A 19,630-nucleotide genomic window follows, 5' to 3' on the forward strand; every position below is an offset into this window, starting at 1 on the left:
GGAGCCGGGTGCCCAAAGGCCGCCCGGGGGGGGATGCTCAGGGCCCCCCCGGGGATGCTCAGCGCTGTGCGCGTGCTGCAGCCCCTCAACCAACCTCCGCTGCCAAGGCAGGGCTTGGGGAGAGGTGCCAGGGCCGTGCCCTGTGCCAGCACAGCCCGGCTCCCCGGGCTGCCGTCCCGCTGCGTGAGCTCAGCCAGAAGCGTTGCAAAGCCCGGGGCCAGGCGAGAACAGCAAACGCAGAAGCCACACAAATAAAAGTCGGGAATATTTATTACATATCAAAAATGCTACATGCTTTGCGCAGAGACCCCCCCCACCGGGCTGTCACACAGCCCCCGGCACGGTCCTGCCCTGCGACCAGCAGCTGCCCCAGCAGCCGGGCTCAGCCCAGCCCCGTGCTGCTCCCTGTCACGCCTTGGCCCGCTCGGCTCCGTCGTCGGTGCTGGCTGCCGGCTGTGCCACCGCCGGCCCCAGCTGGATGGGCACGTTCCTCTCCGGGGCGGCCGGCAGCGCCAGCTTGGGGGCCTCGATGCGGAGCTGCCCATCCTTGGACAGGGAGCACGTCAGCGCCTCGGCGTCCACCTCCTCGGGCACGTCCCACTCCCGCTTCAGCACCTCGTACTTGTAGGAGAAGGAGCCCTTCTCGTCTGTGCTCTGCGTCTCCTTCTGCCCCACCAGCACCACCTTCCTGCCCACCACCTTCACCGACAGCTGCTCGGGAGCAAAGTCCTTCACATCCTGGCAGATGGAGAAGCCCTCCCCGGAGCTCTGGGTCAGGGCTGCGCTGGTGCTCGGGGCTCGCTCTGCGGCAATGCCGATCCGGCTGGGGCCTGTCCCGCTGCTCAGGAACTGCTCAAAGCTGCTCATGAACTCCCGAGCTCTCTCCATCTCCAGCCGCAGCTCTCGCTCCAGCTCGGCAAAGAGGGTGCCTGGATGCGGCCAAAGGGTGCGGATGGGTCCCAGCCATGGGAACAGTGAGCTGGACGCGGGTGGCATGAAGTGCAGGCGGCAAAGCATCTCTGCTCCTGGTGCGCGGTTCCGGTGTACGCTCCCGGTGCGTGCGGCTCAGCTCTGTGCAGAGACTGAAGCGGTGCTGGGCTGGTGCCGGGGAGCAGCGGGTTTTATCCTCCCCTGCTCAGGGGTGTGCCCCTTCTAGAACACTCTCTCCCCACGCACCCTCCTGGAGCCATCACCTATTTTTGAGAGGCTGATTATCTGTCAGCCAAAATAGCAGCGCCTGCTTCTGGGACGAGTCACACACCGCAAATAGGGAGCTGCAGTCAGCGCCGGGGGCTCGAGTTTCTGCAGAGCCACCGTGATGCAGCAACGCCGGCGGCCCCGCCGGCCAACGGGGCCAGCAAAGCCCTTCCCGTGGCCCCCACGCCGGGGGGCTCGGTGGAGCGCAGGTTGCGCTGTGCCAGGAGCGCGTCACTTCGGCCAGCGCGGGGCCAGTCCCACCCCTAAAGCAACGTGTTCCTACGTCACCCGCTGCCAGACGCCTCTCGCACTTTCTAGCAGCCCCCCCCCTGCCCCGGGGGCCACCCGCTGTCCTGTCCCAGCCTGTGCACCCCGCCTGGGGAGGGGCCCACAGGCCGGTTTCTGATCTCTCATGGGGGTCCCTCCCCGGGCAGCTGAGGGTCCTGCAAAGCGGGCGAGGGGCAGAGGGGCTCTGCTGCCTGCAGATGGGGGGGGGGGACAGGCCACAGGCAAGCGGGGGGGAAGGCAGGAAAGAGAGGAGCCCGGCCCCGCTCCCTGCCTGGGAAGCAGAAAGATCACAGATTTTTGGCAGGGGTGGCTCAGGCATCCCGTTCGGAGGCTGAGGTGATGCTGCTAATTATAAGCCAGGAGAGCAGAGCTGCAAGACTAAGGGCGAAGGTATGCTGGGCACGACGTAAAAGGTGCCTCTCCTCATGGATGAGTAACAAGAATGAGCTGGAACGGGCTGGAAAGAGCTGAGCTCTTCTCCCGAGGATGACGTGATGTGCAGGATGAGGCCACACCTCCCGGGAAGGGAAATAAAAGCTGCGGGCGGCAGCACCAGGGCACAGCGCTCCCAGTCCACTGGAGAGAGGACAGTTGGAGAGCCAGCAGCAGCAGCAGCAGCAGCAGCAGCAGCAGCACCAGCAGCAGCACCAGCAGCAATGTTTTGCCGAATGCACCTCGCACCATTCGCCTCCAGCTCCCTGGCTACCCGGCTGGGCACGGTGAGGACCCTCTGGCCGCATGCAGAGACCATCTTCACTGAGCTGCAGCAGGAGATGGAGAAAGCTCGGGAGTTCATGAGCAGCTTCGAGCAGCTCCTGACCAGCCACGGAGCCACCGCCATAGAGCGAGCCCCGAGCACCAGCGCAGCCCTGACCCAGAGCTCCGGGGAGGGCTTCTCCGTCTGCCAGGACGTCAAGAACTTCACTCCCGAGCAGCTGTCGGTGAAGGTGGTGGGCAGGAAGGTGGTGCTGGTGGGGCAGAAGGAGACGCAGAGCACAGACGAGAAGGGCTCCTTCTCCTACAAGTACGAGGTGCTGAAGCGGGAGTGGGACGTGCCCGAGGAGGTGGACGCCGAGGCGCTGACGTGCTCCCTGTCCAAGGATGGGCAGCTCCGCATCGAGGCCCCCAAGCTGGCGCTGCCGGCCGCCCCAGAGAGGAATGTGCCCATCCAGGTCAGCCCTGCAGGACCACAGCCTGGACCAGCCTCCGAGGACGGAGCCACCCACAAAGCCTAGGTGTAACGGGAGGGGAACCGACGGCCCGCGGCAGGACCAGAGAAGATAGCAGCAAGCCTTGGGTTTTAGCCCAGACAAGCTCCATCAGCAATTATGTCATTTTTTTCACTATACTGGAATGTTTTTGTATCCAATAAAAATACTTTTGCATAGAACCTGCTTGTGCTCTCCTGGTGTTGATTGATGGGGAGGCTGGGCCCTGGTCTCAGCTCTTGATGCCAGAGGAGCTGGATGCACAGAGAGGGAAGAACCTCTCTTAGTGCCTCAGGGCAGCACAAAATGGGGCCAACAGCGGACCCAGGGGGAGGGAAGGGATCAGCAGGCACGGTGCTGCTTGGGGTGGGGGAGGCAGGAAGCTCCCAAGCAGGGAGGGGCAGCCCCATTCACCTGTACTGGAGCAGAGGCAGGGAGCAGGCAGCTGCCTTCACCCCTCCTCATGCTGCTGCCAGCACCTGTACCAGCTCCACAGCCCCTCACTCCCTGGCCGATGCCACTGAATGGGAAGACAACTGTGCTGGAAGGCCTGGGTGTAGGGTGCCCCTGTTGTAGCCACACCTTTCCCACACCAAGCAGCTTGGAAAGGGGCTCCTGGAGCACCCTCTGGGATCCCAGGAGCAGGGAGGGTGAAGCCCAGTTCCAGGCACTGAGTGTCAACACCCATGCTCAGGCCTGGGCAGGCAGCAGGTATGCAGGCAGGCACGCCTGTTTGTGCTAAGGTGGCTCTGAGCTCGGACAACCCTTCCCCATGGCAGCACAGTGCCAGCAGTGAGGAGGCTCTGGTCTGCAGGGCACTGCTGTGTGGTTTTGTGGCCAGCAACAGCTCCCCAGCCCTGATACCAAACAGCACATGCTCAGGCAGCAGCAAGACAGCCCTTAGAGCATCGCAGGCTCCTTCACAGAGAGGGAGACCCAGAGTCCTGGAAGGAGCCAGAAATGAAGCCCTGTCAACCAGGAACAAGATGCCAGCAGATGGCAACAGCACCCCACTTTGTGCTCACAAGATTGTTCAGAGTTGGGATTGGGGAGCCCTTCTCCAACAGGTCCCTCTCTTGCTGCCTGGGAAATACACAGCATCAGCCCAAACCACAGTGGAAGCGATGAGGCCACAGACAGCCTGCAGATGAGCAGTCGCACTCCCTCGCAAGGGATGGAAACAAGCAGCACCCACAGCACCAGGTGAGCAAAGCCCAGCTGACATTGCTGGAGCCCTCACACCACAGGCAGCCCATGCTTCAGCCAGGCATCAGGAACCAGGTCACTGAGTCACTCCAGACCCTTCCTGCTTCCAGGACTTTAAGGAAATCCAGCATGAGCAAGAGGCACCAAGACCTTGGATAGAGGATGAAGCCCACATGAGCCAAGGCTGTTCACACAGACTTTATTTGCAAGTACCCTGCAGAGCTTTTCAGAGCCCCAACACCGCAAGCCAAGGGCAAGCCCAGCCCAGGGATGGTCACAGTTGACTGCAGCCATGCCTCTTCACAGAGATTCGGCAGCAGCCACACAGCTGAGGAGAGGCAGCAGGTTCAAGCACCAGCACATCACAATCTTCAAGCTCTCCCAAGCGCTTACAGTGCTGGCCCAGCAGCACACGTAGTAGTGGTAGAGCTGCAAGGGGATGCTCTGGTTTCCATATTGACTCCAGGTCTCACCCACGGGTGCAGGGATCTCCAAGTCCATGCAGCAGTGACAGGAGAGTAGCTTCTTTCAAGGCCATCATCCATTTTGTTCATTAACACTTGAACACAGCATTCCTAAGCCTGTCCAGTTATCAAGCTGAGCTCCTCTGCATACTGCTCCCCCCACCTCTTCCCAACTTGAGCCATAGATGGTTTCCCTAGAAGCATTAGGCAATTAAAAATTCCCCACTATTTACCTCAAACTTCCTTGCATGCTGCTGCACAGCACGCCACAAGCTTACCAAACCACCTGCAGCCTCAGTGCAAGGAGTTCCTGCCTCTCGAGGGAGCTGGCTGCTGCAGGAGCAGCTGGCACAGCACGCAGAGGTCCGAGGGCAAGCAGCCCACGTTCCTCCCTGCCCCGGGAAGGAAGGCCACGCATCCCGACAGAAGAGCCGGGTGCTGTACACACCACAGGCAGCCTCCCGCATCTCAGCCTCCAGCACAACTGTACGTTCTGGTCCGCTCCCCTTCTGGTTTGAGCTGATTAAGAAACATGAACATTGTTGATTATGATAGGTTTATAAAAATTTTTTTTAATCACACAAAACTGAAGTTTGTGATGAAGACTAAGTTGACAGTTCCTCTTAAATACCAGTATGCATAAGACATTGCATTAGGCACTAGGCAGCAGCCAACATCAGTTAGAGTGTGGCAACAGAAACCATTTTAATACCTCCCTTCATACTTTGTGGAGTTACAGGCTTTTGTAATACAATTGTTTGACAAGTTATCTGAGGTTTCCCCCACCCCACCTCTGTACATCAGTAAACCATGTGTATTCACACTAGAGTAGGGTTAACAACATTAGTGGCATCACAACCATCAAAAAAAGGACAATTTTCTATACAAGATTTTTGCAAAAGTTGCAACAGGATTAGTGCATTACGACAGAACCAGAGATAGAAAAGAGTTGGCATGCTAGAGTCCAACACAAATAAAGACAACAGGCAGCTAGTTGTATGTACTATATTGACAAGATACTGATTGGTTACATGAAGAAACAGACAATACAAAATACAGAAGAAACCAGTTTTGCTTCCCTCTGCCCCACCCCAGAATACTCATAATTCATTTTGGTCAATAAGTGGCTAAAAAGCCAGAGTTTGTCACTATGTGCTACAGTTTAGTGGTTGTTCTAGGTATTTTGTACTGGCATTAGCCTTAGCTTTTACCTACGGGTAATTTTCAACAAGGTTGTCTAGTCTCAATATCCCTTTCTTTCTAACAGGGAACTACAGTACTGTGGGACCTGGGTGCTGCTGGCCCTCACCCGTGGGAAGGGCTGAGCTGGCTGGGCAGACACCAGGTCATGCATCCACCACCACCAGAAAGAGGGAAGAGCAGAAGTTCGTAATATTAAAAAAGTGACTTAAGACTTAGAATTGAATTAGTATTTGTACAGAAAGGTGCAGGTGGAAGAACTCCCTCCAGCCTATGATCAGAAAGGGATGGAGAAATCACAGCAGCCACCGGCAGCAGCCGCTCTACGGTAAGTGCGATTGTTAGCATGGATTCCAGTCATGTCATTCAAGGGCTCCGTCGGGTGGGAACAGCTGCTCAATTGCTGCAGCACTGGCTCCTGCTAGGCTGACTGCTCTCCTGAAGGTCAACCACCCGATTCCTACCTGGGCCACCAGGAGCATTCTGGGGTTCATTTTTTGGCAGTTTCTTGGCTAGAAAGAAAGAAGACATTAGTAGGCTCCTCCACAGAGGCCAACCTCCTCCCCACCACAGACCGGGCTCAGCCCTCCTCTTCAGGAGTTTGGGATTGGACACTGCTTGCAGCATGAGTACACAGCAAGCAAACCCACTTTTAGTTCTGGCTGTCAATCCTGCTCCTTCCTTACTCACCACCCCAGATAAAGGGAGAGAGGGAACAGGCAGAGGCTCCAGATACTCAGGGAGTGACTGTTCACAAAAGCATAGCGAACTGGTCATCTACTCCAGTAAGAGCCTCCAGACCCTGGCTGACACAGGAGCTCCCGTGGTTTCCCGTGGGCTGCACTGCTGGTGCTCAGAGCTACTCCAGCCACCCTTCTGCACACAAGCTGTTACCTATTGCCATGAAGATTTCATTCACATTCATCGCTGTCTTTGCTGACGTCTCCATGAACAGCAAGCTGTTGTCATCTGCATATGTTTGTGCATCCTACAAACAATCACAGCAGAGTGCTAAAGGCATCCTGCCAAGAGGAGGCCCAAGCAGGCTTCACACGCTTCACTTGTTGGCAAACTAAACACTGAAGGAACCCTGTCCCACCCCAGGCCAGACATTCCACCCCGGTCCCCTGACCCTGCCTGGCCAGGACAGCTGGGAGACATGCACTGCTGACCACACTGCATGGCTGCTGTCCCAGCGGCCGAGCTGGGGTACAGCAGCACAGACTGTTTGTGAGCCAAATGTAGACACAGCATGTCCCGAGCAGCACAACACCTTGTACTTTGGTTAGCTGGGAGAGTCATGCACACTGTAAATGCACCACAAGCAATCCTGTGCAGAGGCCTGAGATAAGAGCTTCTCCTTGAAAGTCTGCCTTAGACAAGGTAAGAGCTGTGAAGAGTAGAGAACAAGCTGGGAACGATTCTTCATGTGTCTTGTATCTAAAAGACGCTGTTTCATACACTGCTGAAGACAGCCCCAGGTGAGTAAGGCACCAGAAAAGACTGAAGACAGAAGCTTGAGCTCTGTGGGCCTTATTCTCCACATTCATCGTAACTGTTACCAACAAGAGCTACAGGTGCTGTGAAAGGAGTGCATGGGAAAGGCAGGCTACAGTTCCCTTTGAGTGGCATCCTAGCATCCTCAGCAGCATAAATCTGGACTTCCACTCTCCCTCAAAGCATTTTGCACACAGCCACCATCTCCCCCCACTTAAGCAAAAAAGCTGCTTTCCTGACTTGCTCAGGTAACAACTGATCTGGTTTCCCACTCACCTGGAAGTCCACAGCTCTCTTGGTAGCAAGGTCTGCCTTGTTTCCTGCTAGTGCAATTACAATATTGGGGCTAGCCTGCCTCTGCAACTCTTTCACCCAGTTCTTGGCTCGTACAAATGTGTCCTGGAAGTAAACAGGAGGCAGCAGTCAGGAAGGGCAGCCTCTTAATCCACAGTGAAGATATGATTAGAACAAGTCTTTCGTGTAAGAAGTGTTCTGCCTCTACAGCACTTTGTAGCAGGGTCCTTTATAGCTTAAGACAGCCTTGGTCAGAACTGAGGAAGAGGCCATTAGCAGTTTTCAAGAAACTCAGTACCTGCAGGCAGGCATCTGCAGGGACTCTGAACCCAGACACTCTCCTGGGGAACGGAGAAGCCTCAGCTGCAAGCACAGACGCCTCCTTCCCCAGCAAAGGCTCACGGCCCTACACAGTACTCACTGTGTTAGTGATGTCGTAGACGACAATGGCTGCCTGGGCGCCTCGGTAATACATCGGTGCCAGGCTGTGATACCGCTCTTGTCCTGCTGTATCCCATATTTCAAACTTCACTGTTGTGTCATCCAGGCAGACTGTCTGTGTTAGGAAGGCAGCTGAAAGAGAAGGTGTATGTTTGCCTTAGCTCCAGCTGGAGAGCCCAGCAGCAAGAGCCAGGAGCTTGGAGCAGTTCTGCTTTTGCATGGAGGGAGCAGAAGCCCCAGGCAGCGGCCAGTGCAGTGCCACTTGCTGTGGAAGTTGCAGCTCTGCTGTATCATCAAGCTCCTCACACACAGGAACCCAAGAGCCACCACAGAGCCAACAGGAAGGTGGCCCTGACAGCCCAGGCAGCAGCCAGCCACTGGAGCAACAGCGCTGCCAGTCCCTTCCCCAGCCTCCTCTCACTGATCATACAGTACAGCTGCAACACGGCCAGGATTAGCTTTGGAGAGCACCACAGCACTGAAGTCAGCCCAGTTACACTGCATTCCCCCATTTAGTAACTGGTTATTTTCTTGTTCTGGTGAGTATAACACCATGCGTTACAACTAGGATGAAGGCAACCAGCCTTGGATACAGACTGAAGCAGAACAGCAGAGTGTTCACATGGCCCTCGGCAACAGAGCATTAAGCCCTGCTTGCCCATAAGCTATACTTACAGCTATACTTACTCCCCGCATGCGTTACTATAGGGACAAATCAAGCCTTTTCTCAGTACACACCTCCTAATGTCACTGCCCAGAGACCCAGGCACCAACTGACCTTTGATTGGTGACACCGTGCTAATGATTTCAAGCTAAAGAACTACTAGACCTGAAAGAGCTGTGAAGTAGTTAACAGTATCAGGCTAGAAACAACCCCAAAATCCCACGTCACAGTCTAAAAAGGTAATTTAAGGGCTATAAACCAAGCTGAAGGCCTCAGTTCTAATTAAAAGCAGGAATTCAAGCAGTGGAAGTGAAGACGCCTTAGAGGCAGAGCACATGGTTGCCATAGCATTATTCTCTGCTGCGCCGATCTTCACACCAATAAACAAGTTGTAAACCAGGAGTTAAAGCATTAGATGCTTGACTATTTATAACAAAAACCCCAGACTGGATTGAAATAGCCATTAATACTTCTGATACCTCTGGACCGCATTAGTGAGGCCAGCATCTTCTAGCCATAGGCATTTGGGGTTGGCACTCACCTCCAATCGTGCTCTCCTGGTACTCGTGGAACTGCCCCTTCACAAAGCGCAGAACAAGGCTGGACTTCCCCACTGCCGACTCTCCCAAGAGCACAAGTTTAAACTGGCAGATTTTGTTTCCAGCAGCTGGTCCATTCGGTCGAGCAGCTCCACCTCGACCTGCCATTGTGGCCTAAGTGCAGGAGTGCCAAGAGTTAAGGATGCTGCTGGTTCTGCACTGGGATCCACCTGGAGGCAGGTTGCAACTGGAAGAGGAGGTCAGAGTTAGTGACACACTCATGGACCAGCCGTACCAGTTCTAGAGGGTGGGTTTGATCTGCAACCACCATCAGCACAGGCAGGTGGCGATTCCTTCCCACAGTGGAAAGTTATCAACTGCGTGTACCACAGCACTATCGGGCAGTTTCTGCCAGTCAGCAGCTCCTTCAGCAGGATCTCAAGTCTTCTGAGCCTCCTCGTAGGAGGGATATTGGTAACACAAGCTCTCCTCCCCCCCAGCAGGCCCTCCAGCACTTCCACTGTGTGTGGATGTCACCCACACCTTGCTAGGGTGAGGCAAGTAAAGAACAGCCAGCACGCCAACTGGTGTTATTAGAGCTTCATCTATTAAAACAACAATTACTCAGTTGATGGAGGTAACTGAGTTGACCTTTAGGTCCTTCCTCCTCTCCTGAGTTCACAAGGTAGCAACTTCAGACCGTCAATGCAACACACGTTCAAGTGACCCTCATAAGCCATTACAGGAAGCAGTCCTGTATGTCAGTCCTTCAGATCACCAGGCATTCAGACAAAGGGAGTTTCTATATTCAGTCTGTTAGCTTAGAGGCACTCGCACCAAGCCACTAAATACAGCATCTTAGATCAGGCCTGAAGAAGGCCTTTGAATTGCTATGCAAGCAAGTCACTTGGCAGCAGCCACTCTCCAGGCACAGGCTGTGTATTCAGAAACTGAAAGCAACTACTCCCCATCCCTGCTGCAAGTACCTACTTACCACCCAAGAGTCTCAACAGCTTGATCCAAATGCAGAGGCAACACCTAATGCTTCCCACACCCTGTCCCAGCTGCCTCATTGCCCTTATCCCACATCATTCCAGGTCATCAGGTTACCAGCCACATTCTTCATGAGAAGACTGTTCAAATCCGGCTACGCTGAACAGCACAAACAGGTAGCATCACCCATGGTCAGAACTCCCCAGCACTCAATTCAACAGCACCAAATCTCTAGAGTTGTGCAGAAGCACAAAACCACGGCAAGAGCAGCAAGACAAGCTGGTGTACATCCATACTTAACCACAAGTGAAGTCTCAGTGCCTTCCTAACCATCTCAACTGCATGCAGCAGAGAACAGGAATGCCTTCAAAGTGCACAGTTATACAGATTTAGGCATATTTCCTGTTCTCATTACAACTCCCACTTCCTGTCAATAAATGCTATAACTGACTGCATCTGCTCTGTACCAGCACTTTCCCTTCAACTCTCATAACCCAAGCTCCTTGTTGACAGAGACAACTGCAAAAAAATCCCCATAAGCTTAACTTCTCCTTGTTCTGAGTGTACCCCCAAGGAAACTCTGGGTACACTCTGAGTACATCCAGCATTCACCCAGCAAATACCAGATTCCTATGAATGAGAAGCTTAAAGCAAGTTGAAATGGGTCTGACCTGGAGCAGTGCGTCTTGTGAATAAGGCTCAGGCCTCATACAGAGGCTTACCAAAGAAGAGCTTCAAATACCTGCTTTCCAGAGCAAAGCCTGTCCAGTTGTGACTGCTGTGAGGCTACTTCATGCCTCAAGTTTCAACTCAATTCCATAGTTTGATAGGAAACCTACAGCCATTTCAGTCTGAGAGCTCATCCAGAGGGATAGCCCATTAGTGTCACCAGCTGGAAAAACCTCTTCAGCTTTCAAAGCACAAAAGCACTTGAGCATACTCTGACCTACAGAGACATCCAACCTCAAATTGTTTTGACCAGGAGGCAAGTTAGAAACCCACTGTTAAGCCAGTACCATTCACTGAAGCTAGCAGGTAGGACAGAAGCCATGAGGAGCAACTTCTCAATGCAGTGAGATGTTTCAGTAGCCCGAGCTGTGAAGCAGCCATTGCTTTGAGCAGCCTGCCCAGTCTTGGGTTAAGTCAGTGAAGAAATTGCAATTCAGAGCTAGGTCCTTGCAAAGGCTAGTAACACTGTCAGGACCCCCACCTCCTCTTCAGACAAAGGACAAACACTGTTTTGACAGGATGAGAAAGCTTAATAAGAAGGAAATCAGCAACTTGTTTTGCTGGATGCTGAGGAAGCAGCATTTTGCAGCTCCGGCCAGGAGCAGCTTGGTTACCACCAGGTTCGAGAGACAGCAGCAGCTCTACATCTCTACCAGCCTGAAAAAGTTTCCACCTTTTAGAGTTTCTCCTCTAACCAGAGTTTGCAAAGGAACAGCTTTTGCTTGTTTAACCTTGTATTCATTTACCAGGGCAGTCTATCAGCAATACGTAAGCTCTGTTGCTGTTTCAGACTAACATTCTGCACATTAAATACCACGTGAATCATGCCTCTACTGAGTTATGACCTCCTGAAATATGATAGGGGTGCTTCCCAGAGAAAACAAGGAAATGAGCTTGTTGACATCCTCAAGTCTTAGTGTGATCTGTATTTCACAGATCTTAAGTCATTTAGCTATCTGGTTGTGCCACGTGAACTCAGAATTAAGCAAGCATGTCTGTATGTCCAACTCATCACTGAGAGCTACTGATCAGAGCAAGCAGTCAAGCACAGAGTCTGTGACCACTTTTAATTATGGAGAACCTGATCATCATCTAAAGATGGCTTGAAGTTTGGCTGCAGGATTATATGAATTCATGTCCACCTGAAGCTGCCAGATCTTTCAGATGTTTGGGTGGAATTTATGCAGTTCAGATGACCCTAACTGCAGCCATCTCTAAGGGTCTCAGGCTAAGAACATCCACAAGATCAGAATGACCAGCTTAGTATTTCTGCTGACATCCAGAGAAAGACCAAATAATTGACATGAGCAACTACCAAAGCTGCAGACAGCGAGAACTCTCCATTACAGGAGGACCACTTTGGCACTTTTTGCTAATGCCAACATCTTTGAGGATTTCTATGTTCCCATCAGAAACAGAACTCCACTCTGCTGAATGCAGAAGTAACAGCCAGCTAAACTACACAGCCTGGATCTGCACTAGATGTGAGAGATCTCACTAGTGTGAGAAACTGAGTGCTTCATGCTGTATGAAGCCATTCCTGATGCTCAGGGAGGCATCCCCTATTCCAGCAGAGTGGATTGGGCACACACCTCTCCCTGCTCCCCATGAGTACGCTGACACTCAAGCCATGGCTCAGTCAGACCAAAATAACTACAGCAGTGCTGTGCAGACAAGTGAAAGCAGCTGAAATTGCAGCTTGCCTTACTAATTCAAGAAGTCAAGACCATGAGAAGGAAGGGTATGATAGGGCACTCTTGTAATCAAGATTAACAAGTATTAGTTTCCCTACTAGCTCCTTGTACCTAGTGCAACTCAGCAGCTCATGATGTCACGAGATCCATAAAAAGGCACACGCTGGTTTGTTTGCCCTACCTGCCTCCTGCTTACTGAAGCACACACAGGAGCACTGCATCACACAGGCAAAAAAAAGTACCTTTTTTTTATTGTAAACTCTTGGAACAGTCTCTTGTTTGCTTTGAGATCAAAGACAAGTTTCAATGCCTGATGCTGTCCAACGTCCAAGAACTCTAGGTCTACCACTTCTGCAGTCTGTGCTCCTCTCAACACCTCACATGTTCGCCAGGATTTGCTGTAGGGGCTCATACACTCCCGTGAATACCGAAATCAAGAATCAATGCCCTACATGAGAAAGTGCATGCCAGCACTGCTGCATTCTCAGCCTACCCAAGAGCAAGGCAGTTCTCCAGAGCTGTTAGGATGCTTGAGAATAGCACAAGAGCTCATTTCAAACAAACCAGCCCAGTACAAGAACCCCAATCTCCACAGGGCAACTACTATCAGATCCCCATGTTAACCCCTGCATGAGACAATTGCTTCCCAAGACTCCCTATCACCAGAAAGCTCCTAGTTTAAGGTGTCAGAAGTTCAGAATTGGGTATTTTTGCCCTGTGTTCACCCAGTAGCAAGGACTACTGTGAAAGCTGGCAATATTTAGAACCCCAATCCTGAAGACTCTAGTTACCCAAGAGGACTGCTTCTGCTCTCAGCTATGCAAGAAACAATTTCACTGGGGATTTGTTGGCTTAGAATCAAAATACTCAAGACAAAAGCCCCAGTGAAGTATTTATCTTGTTAAATAGCTGACAGCATTACATGAATTTCTTGGCAAAGCAACCCCTGAAGTTACTGAGCGTTTTTGCTTCACCTATCACTGAATGGGCAGCTAGCCACCACTAGCAGGAAGCTCCTGCTACCTTGCTCCCACCCAGAACTGGCAAGTCAGCCTTAGGACCCAGATCCACAAGCAACTTCCATGAGCAGGACCAGCAGCAAGCGTGGGACCCACCAGAACAACACGCAGACTCCACTAGCCCAGATTAGCATAACATGGAGTGTCAGCCTGGTTCTTCCAACACATCAATATGATTAATAAGCACAAACTTCAAAAGCCTTACTGCAGTAGGGCCCACACTGCAGAGGAAGGAGTAACAGATCCAGCTCTTGCTGATGAGATGAACCAGGAAAGAGACTTGCAAGTACATACCTCAGCTCCATAAAGTCCAATCAGTTTTAATACTTCATCTTTCTACACACAACATGCACTTCCCTCCACAAACAAAGAACACTTAGTCTCCTGATCAGTAAGGTTATAATCTGGAGCTTCAGTAACAGCCCTAAATTGGGGAACCAGTCATTGCAGTTGTCAGGAGCTGCGCTACAGACATAAAATGTAGATTCACAGACGTAAATCAGCCCAGACAGCAATTTCAGTGTAAAAAACGTGGAGTACTTCTATCATAAGTTAAAGTCACGATTTCTCTGTGGAGTCTCATGCCCAAGCCTCCCAAAGACTTGGGAACACTCAGTTTAATTTAGAGGTAAATAGGATTTACATCAGAAAAAGTTAATTAATTTTCATTGGTAGCTACAGTTCTGAGTAAATGTAGTAGAATCTGTAACAGCAGCTCCTTTTCACACTTCTAATGCACACCCCTGTTTCCTGACACCTGCAGAGCCACAGCCTCCAAAGCAGCCCCAGCAGCTGGCTGTTTTTCAAAACAGCTTTTCAAAAACAATTTTATCAGACATTTCAAGGCCAATACCCTGCAGCTACCACTCAATCCAGTGCAGATGCTAAGTGCAGCGGAGCTAGCAGGACCATACAACATGCAGCCGTGCCCAGCTGGGCAACCCAGGGCCAAGCCAGCAGAAGAGGCCTTTCCATCGCCTCACAATGCAAGCCGAAACCCGGTCTTATGAAAGACAGTTGCCAAGGACAGTGAAATGGAGCCATCTGCCTTTGGTCACGTCTAAAGCTAGATTAACAAAGCCTTAAGGCAAGACAAACCCAAAAGAAGTCACAATGAAGGCCACGTTTCTGATACTTCTCAGGGCCTCATACATGAGGCCCTACTGACAAGCTGCTGCTCAGTGTCAAGCGCAAGTGGTCAAAGGAGATCTGAGAAGATCTGATCTGAACAGGCAGCGCTGTACTTGGACAGGATTGTCTGAAGTTCAGACCAACTCACAATACATTGTTATACACAGAAAGCTACTGCTCAGTTTGAGGCTAAGTCTCATTTGCTAGATGTCATCTGCTGGAACTAGGCAAGTCAGCTCTACAACTCTTCAGATACTATGAAGCCAGGAATACCCATGCATCCTACAAAGCTGATCTGACTTTGGGAAGACAAGGCAAAGATCACAGCCTGCATGACTGAGTCAAGAAGTGTGGTACTTCAGTGAAAGGGAGTTATGAAGCTCCCTCAAGCCTTCTTCCAGACAGTTTATACCCATACACATCCCCTCAGAAGGGGTTCCTAGGTTTTAGTGGTTATCCTTTACCAGGAATTCTTGAAAAGACCTCATGAGGTAAAAAGACATTTACCTTACTGATGCTACCTTGGAGCTACATTTTTTTATACTCAGAGTTGAATAGGTATCAGCAACAGGAGTTATTACCATGTTGGTCACACAGGCACCACAAGGAAGCTCCACACCTAATCCAGTGGGGGTTTTAACTCTGCAGAATAGCATGACTAATTGCTGTTAAAACTGCACTTAGTGTCCTATTAGATCACCGTAGCTGAACAGAGAAACATGCAGTGAGGGCAGGCTGAGGTGTAGTGCTTCCACCCAGTCCTCATGTATCAGGAAAGCAACAGGGATAACACCAGGGCCACCAAACCCCCAGTTGCACTGACACAAGTGAACTCACACCACACGTGAGTGACAGAAGACCCATGAGTGCAAGCTGTCAGCACTGCTTCAGTCAAGCTCTAATTAGCTGAGCTATGGAGACACAGTTGCAAAGATTGCCTTAAAAGAGCTGAATGAGCCACGGCAGCTTTCTACCAAGCATTATCAAGGCATAAATTGCAGCAAAAGACTTCTGTGGAAGAGTTTTGCATCACCTTCATTTTCCATAAGCTTCTCACTAGCTGTAGGGAGCAAAGCCTCCATATTCCCTGTCCTCACATTAACTCCCTCTTGGAGGTCTTACCTACTTTTAGTTACCCTTGATACTGCAGGAACTTAGTCCTACCTCACAGAAGATGAGGCACAGCTATGCTGAAGGAGTAACTGGCAAGTGCAGTCTGGAGCACCTCCAAATTGAAAAAAAGCATCAGTTTTTACTTCTGCAGGCAAGGTTCTTTTAACTCCTGTTCTTGATACTGTCCACTGCTCAGCACACCCTCAAAAGACACAGCTTAATTTTTTTTTCCAGAAGTCCAGCAACATGTGCCTTTAGATAGCACCTACTACTCTGCGAACAAGAAGGCAAGATCATTAACAATGCAGAGCAGAACATTGCCATCTTCACTGCAAAAAGTCAGTGACCTTCATAATATCTTTTCCAGACTGCACAAAGATCTCTTGCCTCTAGCAGCTCCTTATTTGGAGCTCTACCAAATAAAAGCAAACACAAAACCCAGCCTTTTCTTATCTGTTTATGTAGAACTACCCCAGCAGTTCATTCCTGTGCTCCATGGGAGGGAAGCGTTCCTTTCAGGGTTTAGATGAAGCTTTATTCTTCCCCCGATACTGTCACTTCCAGGAAGGCTCATTGTTTCTGGCTAGTATTTGGAGCATTTTCATAGTGTTACTCTGATGACTTAACAGAACTTGCATAAGAGGACTTCAAACTTCATACCCCAAGGGAAGAAAACAGCTGATTCGACTGTTTCTACATTCTACCCTCTTTTAAGTCTGCTGACCGAAATACTTTGGGCTACACCCACTTCATTAGAAGCGTTCCCATTTCATTTCCTGTGTCTGAAAGCACTTGGCATTCTTTCCCCCTCCCTTTTCAGGGAAATGCCATGACCACCTATCTGCTAAACATGTGGTGGTTTAAGAAGTTAGGATCAAGAGTTGATGACTAGCAGGGCCTACAGCAATTCTAGAGCTGATCCCTCTTTTAGATGCAGAAGAGCTTTGCTGTGATGGAGACAATTCCACTTCTCATCACAACAGTCAAGTTTGGCCAAACAAAGTATGAATACATTACTAGACAGTTTTGTTTCAGACACTGCCCAATCCATTACTGTTTCACTAGTAAAGCAAAGGAACCTAACCCAACTCTGTTCATAGTAAAGCTACACAAATGTTTTATTTTACTATATTCATATCCACACATCAAGCTGGCCTTCCCCTTACTGCTCTCTAGTAACTTAAATCCTTCTTCAGGAGTCCCATTTCATCTTGCCTGTGTTGCTCCCTCACCTGAAGGGGTATCAGCACCTACTTAAACAGCCTCGAGGGACCTACACTGCCTGGCACTATCTTAAAACAAATGTAGTCTAAATTAGCCAACAGTCTCTTAGAGGGAAAGATTGCCTCTAGAGGTAGATTTTTGGTACAAAAGTAGTTGACTGTTCAGGCATACTGTTGCAACTCAAGAGAAGTCTGAGGTTCGATAACTGAGTCTCAGCACTGAAATCTAAGCATTGCTTTGCTTAACCTCACAGGTCCATACAGACTTGCGCTTTACCTGCTCTCCTCACTCCAAGAACAAACCAACGTTGTCTTGTAGCTGCCTACACAGGCTATTCTGAATTCTTCACCCCTTTTCAGTCACAGCTCTTTCACCTTATTATCCAGTTAAGCTAAAAAAGGTGAAAGCCTCTTAGAGTCAAGGCAGTAGTGAATATTAATGGGATATTCCAAGAAAGTTCACTCAGACAGCATGCACATCAGGCCAACATGAATCAGAAGTATCTTTCTTTTTTTGGTCTCAACCAAGCTTTGGAGTCCTGCCTTCAGAGTAGGCTCAGGAGTCCTAACTTAGTGCAAAGCAGAATTGATGTCATGCTGTAAGCAGGGCAGCTCAAATATGTGTTGACCCACCACACAAAAAGCTAAGAATAGTAGATGCAAGTTGTTCCACATAAGACTTAAAATAGTACCTCGGCATATTCTCTTCCCTCTGATTTCCTTACATGCTTGGAAACAGTCAAGGTCAGAACTCCCGACAGCCACATACAATGCAACAAGCTAAAGGTCAGCTGAGATCGGGTCAACACTGTATTTGGTCTCACTGCCAGACCAGTTTACAGCAAGAGTCAGTTAGCAGAGAGCAGCTATGACTCTCATGGCTCCTCACAGCTCCCACCCAGCCCCAGAAGTTTTAGCAGCACCTTGAGCTTACCATGAATAAGGTTCAAGCAGCCTTCACAGGATTTAGTACCACAAACCTGTTGCTCACACTTACATCTGCACTATTAGCCTTTGCAGGATCACATACCGGCTACGCTCTCAGCTTACACGCACCAGTCTCTCCTGCTGCACCAAAGATCCAAGGACAGCCTTGCATCCGAGCACATCTGGGTCTCCTTCCAGCCAAGCTACAAGACTTTCTTGTGTTTCAGTTCTTCAAGAGCTTGCAGCACCACTTATTTCACTTCACAGACACCCCTCAGAGGGGGCACAGGGGCTGTGTTTGTCACCAGCAGCAATACAGAATAGTCTCCATTCCACTAGAACCTATTTTCAGCAGATAAAGTCACATCCTTCATTTAGGCAGTTCTCTACTCAGGAACCTGGCCAGGCTTTCAAGATTTCTAGAGTTTCTGTTCCCACCTCAGCAGCTGACTAGCTACAACAAAGTATTATACCACTTCTATCCTTACAGGCACCACACCTTCCCTAAATTCTATTTAACTTTCATGCAGTCATCACTGCAAGAGAGCACTACAGGAGAGACAAAGGAGTTGGGAAACAGCAGTCAGGCAGACCCAGCAAATCCACAGCAGGCACCTGCACTTGCTGCCGAGCGAGCCTTTCCTACTTGTGAAGGAAAACAGCCCAAAGGAATGCCAAACCGGAGACCCCACAAGGCAGACATGACGGGAACATCACCTTTGACGCATTGATCTCTCCAGTTAGCACAGCTCCCTTCCCCGGTTACAGCTCACTACGAGATCAGTGCCACGCTCCACAAGGCCGGAGCCGCCGGTGCACCGTGGCAACGCCACTCTCCCGCCTCGCCCGGCTTCCCAGCGGGACCGCCTCGCCCAGGGCCGGCGAGGGGAGGGTTCGTTCGGACAGCTGGGCAGGCCGGAGCCCCCCGCCCCGCTGACGGCACCGCCAGCTCGCTCCGGACCCCGGCTCACGCAGCCCGACGGCGCAGCCGGGACGCGGCGCCTCCGAGCCCCCGCTCTGCTCCCACCGCGGCTGCCTCCTCCTCCGCCGGCCAGGCGGGCTCCCGGGGAGCCGGGTCTGCGGCGCACGGGCCCGGTGCAGCCGGGCCCCCAGGCCAGGCACCGCCCGGGGCAGGGCTCGGCACCGAGCCACGCCAGGCACCGCCTGCCCGGAGCCCCCGCGGGCCGCAGCGGTGCGGGACGAGCGGGCCCCGCCGCCCCCGGCCCCACTCACCGCCCGGAGCGCCGCTCCCCCCGCCGCAGGTGAGTCTCACAGGCCCCGGCCCTCACTTCCGCCTTTACCCGTTCCGCTTCCGGATCCGCCCACCCCTTCCGCTTCCAGCCCGCCGGCCACAGGCAGCGGCAGCTGCCAATCAGCGAGGCCCCGCCCAACAGAGGCCACGCCCCCTCGGGGGGACGCACCGCCTCACGTGAGCCGGGCGGGGTCAGGTTTGGGCGCGCCCGTCGCGGGGGGCGATGGGAGTTGTAGTCCTGGGGGGGGGGGAAACCCGGGAGTGTCCTCCCGGGAACGGGGGTCCCGGTGCGGGGGGGGCGAGCGGCGACCCTGGGCAGGCCCCGCGCAGGGGCGGGGGAGGCGCGGGCAGAGACTGACCCGGAGCCGGGGCTGGAAAAATAGAGCCTTTATTTCCCGTTGGGGCGGGGGGGACCGGCATAAACTGCAGCCACCGGAGAGCCGGCAGCCGCGGAGGGAGGCGTCGTGTCCCCCGGGGCACCCCCCGGAGCCTCCCCGCCTCGGAGATACCCCCCCCCGCCCCGAGCCTCCGAACCGGCCCCGGGGGGGCAG

General features: G+C 52.0%; 3 protein-coding genes across 6 annotated transcripts; 1 reads left to right on the plus strand and 2 right to left on the minus strand.

Annotated features, from left to right (window-relative positions):
- Window positions 1-408: 408 nt before the first annotated feature.
- On the minus strand, window positions 409-1,017 carry LOC142595222 (heat shock protein 30C-like). The gene has a single exon (XM_075722942.1). It carries the CDS (start codon window positions 1,015-1,017, stop codon window positions 409-411), a length of 609 nt encoding a protein of 202 aa, XP_075579057.1.
- A 1,124-nt stretch (window positions 1,018-2,141) lies between these two features.
- LOC104033870 (heat shock protein 30-like) lies at window positions 2,142-2,962 on the plus strand. The gene has a single exon (XM_009486667.2). It carries the CDS (start codon window positions 2,142-2,144, stop codon window positions 2,718-2,720), a length of 579 nt encoding a protein of 192 aa, XP_009484942.1. The 3' UTR covers window positions 2,721-2,962.
- Window positions 2,963-4,033: 1,071 nt separating this feature from the next.
- Window positions 4,034-19,115, minus strand: RAB5C (RAB5C, member RAS oncogene family). Of its 4 annotated transcripts, none has more exons than XR_012831726.1 (7): window positions 19,061-19,115; window positions 9,001-9,245; window positions 7,776-7,927; window positions 7,337-7,459; window positions 6,458-6,551; window positions 4,642-6,075; window positions 4,034-4,049 (listed from the first exon to the last, which is right to left on the minus strand). XR_012831726.1 is itself a non-coding variant. In XM_075722720.1 (6 exons), the coding sequence occupies exons 2-6, from the start codon at window positions 9,164-9,166 to the stop codon at window positions 5,960-5,962; spliced, it is 651 nt and encodes a 216-aa protein (XP_075578835.1). In that variant the 5' UTR covers window positions 9,167-9,245; window positions 19,061-19,115; the 3' UTR covers window positions 4,079-5,959. The 4 variants fall into 4 exon arrangements, 2 of the variants coding, with proteins under 2 accessions (XP_075578835.1, XP_075578836.1); XR_012831727.1 differs by lacking the exon at window positions 4,034-4,049 and having other exon boundaries at window positions 4,079-4,882; window positions 5,803-6,075; XM_075722720.1 differs by lacking the exon at window positions 4,034-4,049 and having other exon boundaries at window positions 4,079-6,075.
- Between the last annotated feature and the right edge of the window lie 515 nt (window positions 19,116-19,630).

This window comes from Pelecanus crispus, chromosome 18 (assembly GCF_030463565.1).
Source record: "Pelecanus crispus isolate bPelCri1 chromosome 18, bPelCri1.pri, whole genome shotgun sequence".
NCBI classification, from domain to species: Eukaryota; Metazoa; Chordata; class Aves; order Pelecaniformes; family Pelecanidae; genus Pelecanus; species Pelecanus crispus.

Bases quoted from the DNA above. Each gene is read 5' to 3' on its own strand.
- LOC142595222 (XM_075722942.1), bottom strand. From the start codon at position 1,017: ATGCTTTGCCGCCTGCACTTCATGCCACCCGCGTCCAGCTCACTGTTC.
- LOC104033870 (XM_009486667.2), top strand. From the start codon at position 2,142: ATGTTTTGCCGAATGCACCTCGCACCATTCGCCTCCAGCTCCCTGGCT.
- RAB5C (XM_075722720.1), bottom strand. From the start codon at position 9,166: ATGGCAGGTCGAGGTGGAGCTGCTCGACCGAATGGACCAGCTGCTGGA. The intron at 7,928-9,000 runs GTGAGTGCCAAC...CTTCTCTTTCAG, and splicing joins CCAGGAGAGCACGATTGGAG to CTGCCTTCCTAACACAGACA. The intron at 6,076-6,457 runs GTAACAGCTTGT...CTTTCTTTCTAG, and splicing joins TGAAATCTTCATGGCAATAG to CCAAGAAACTGCCAAAAAAT.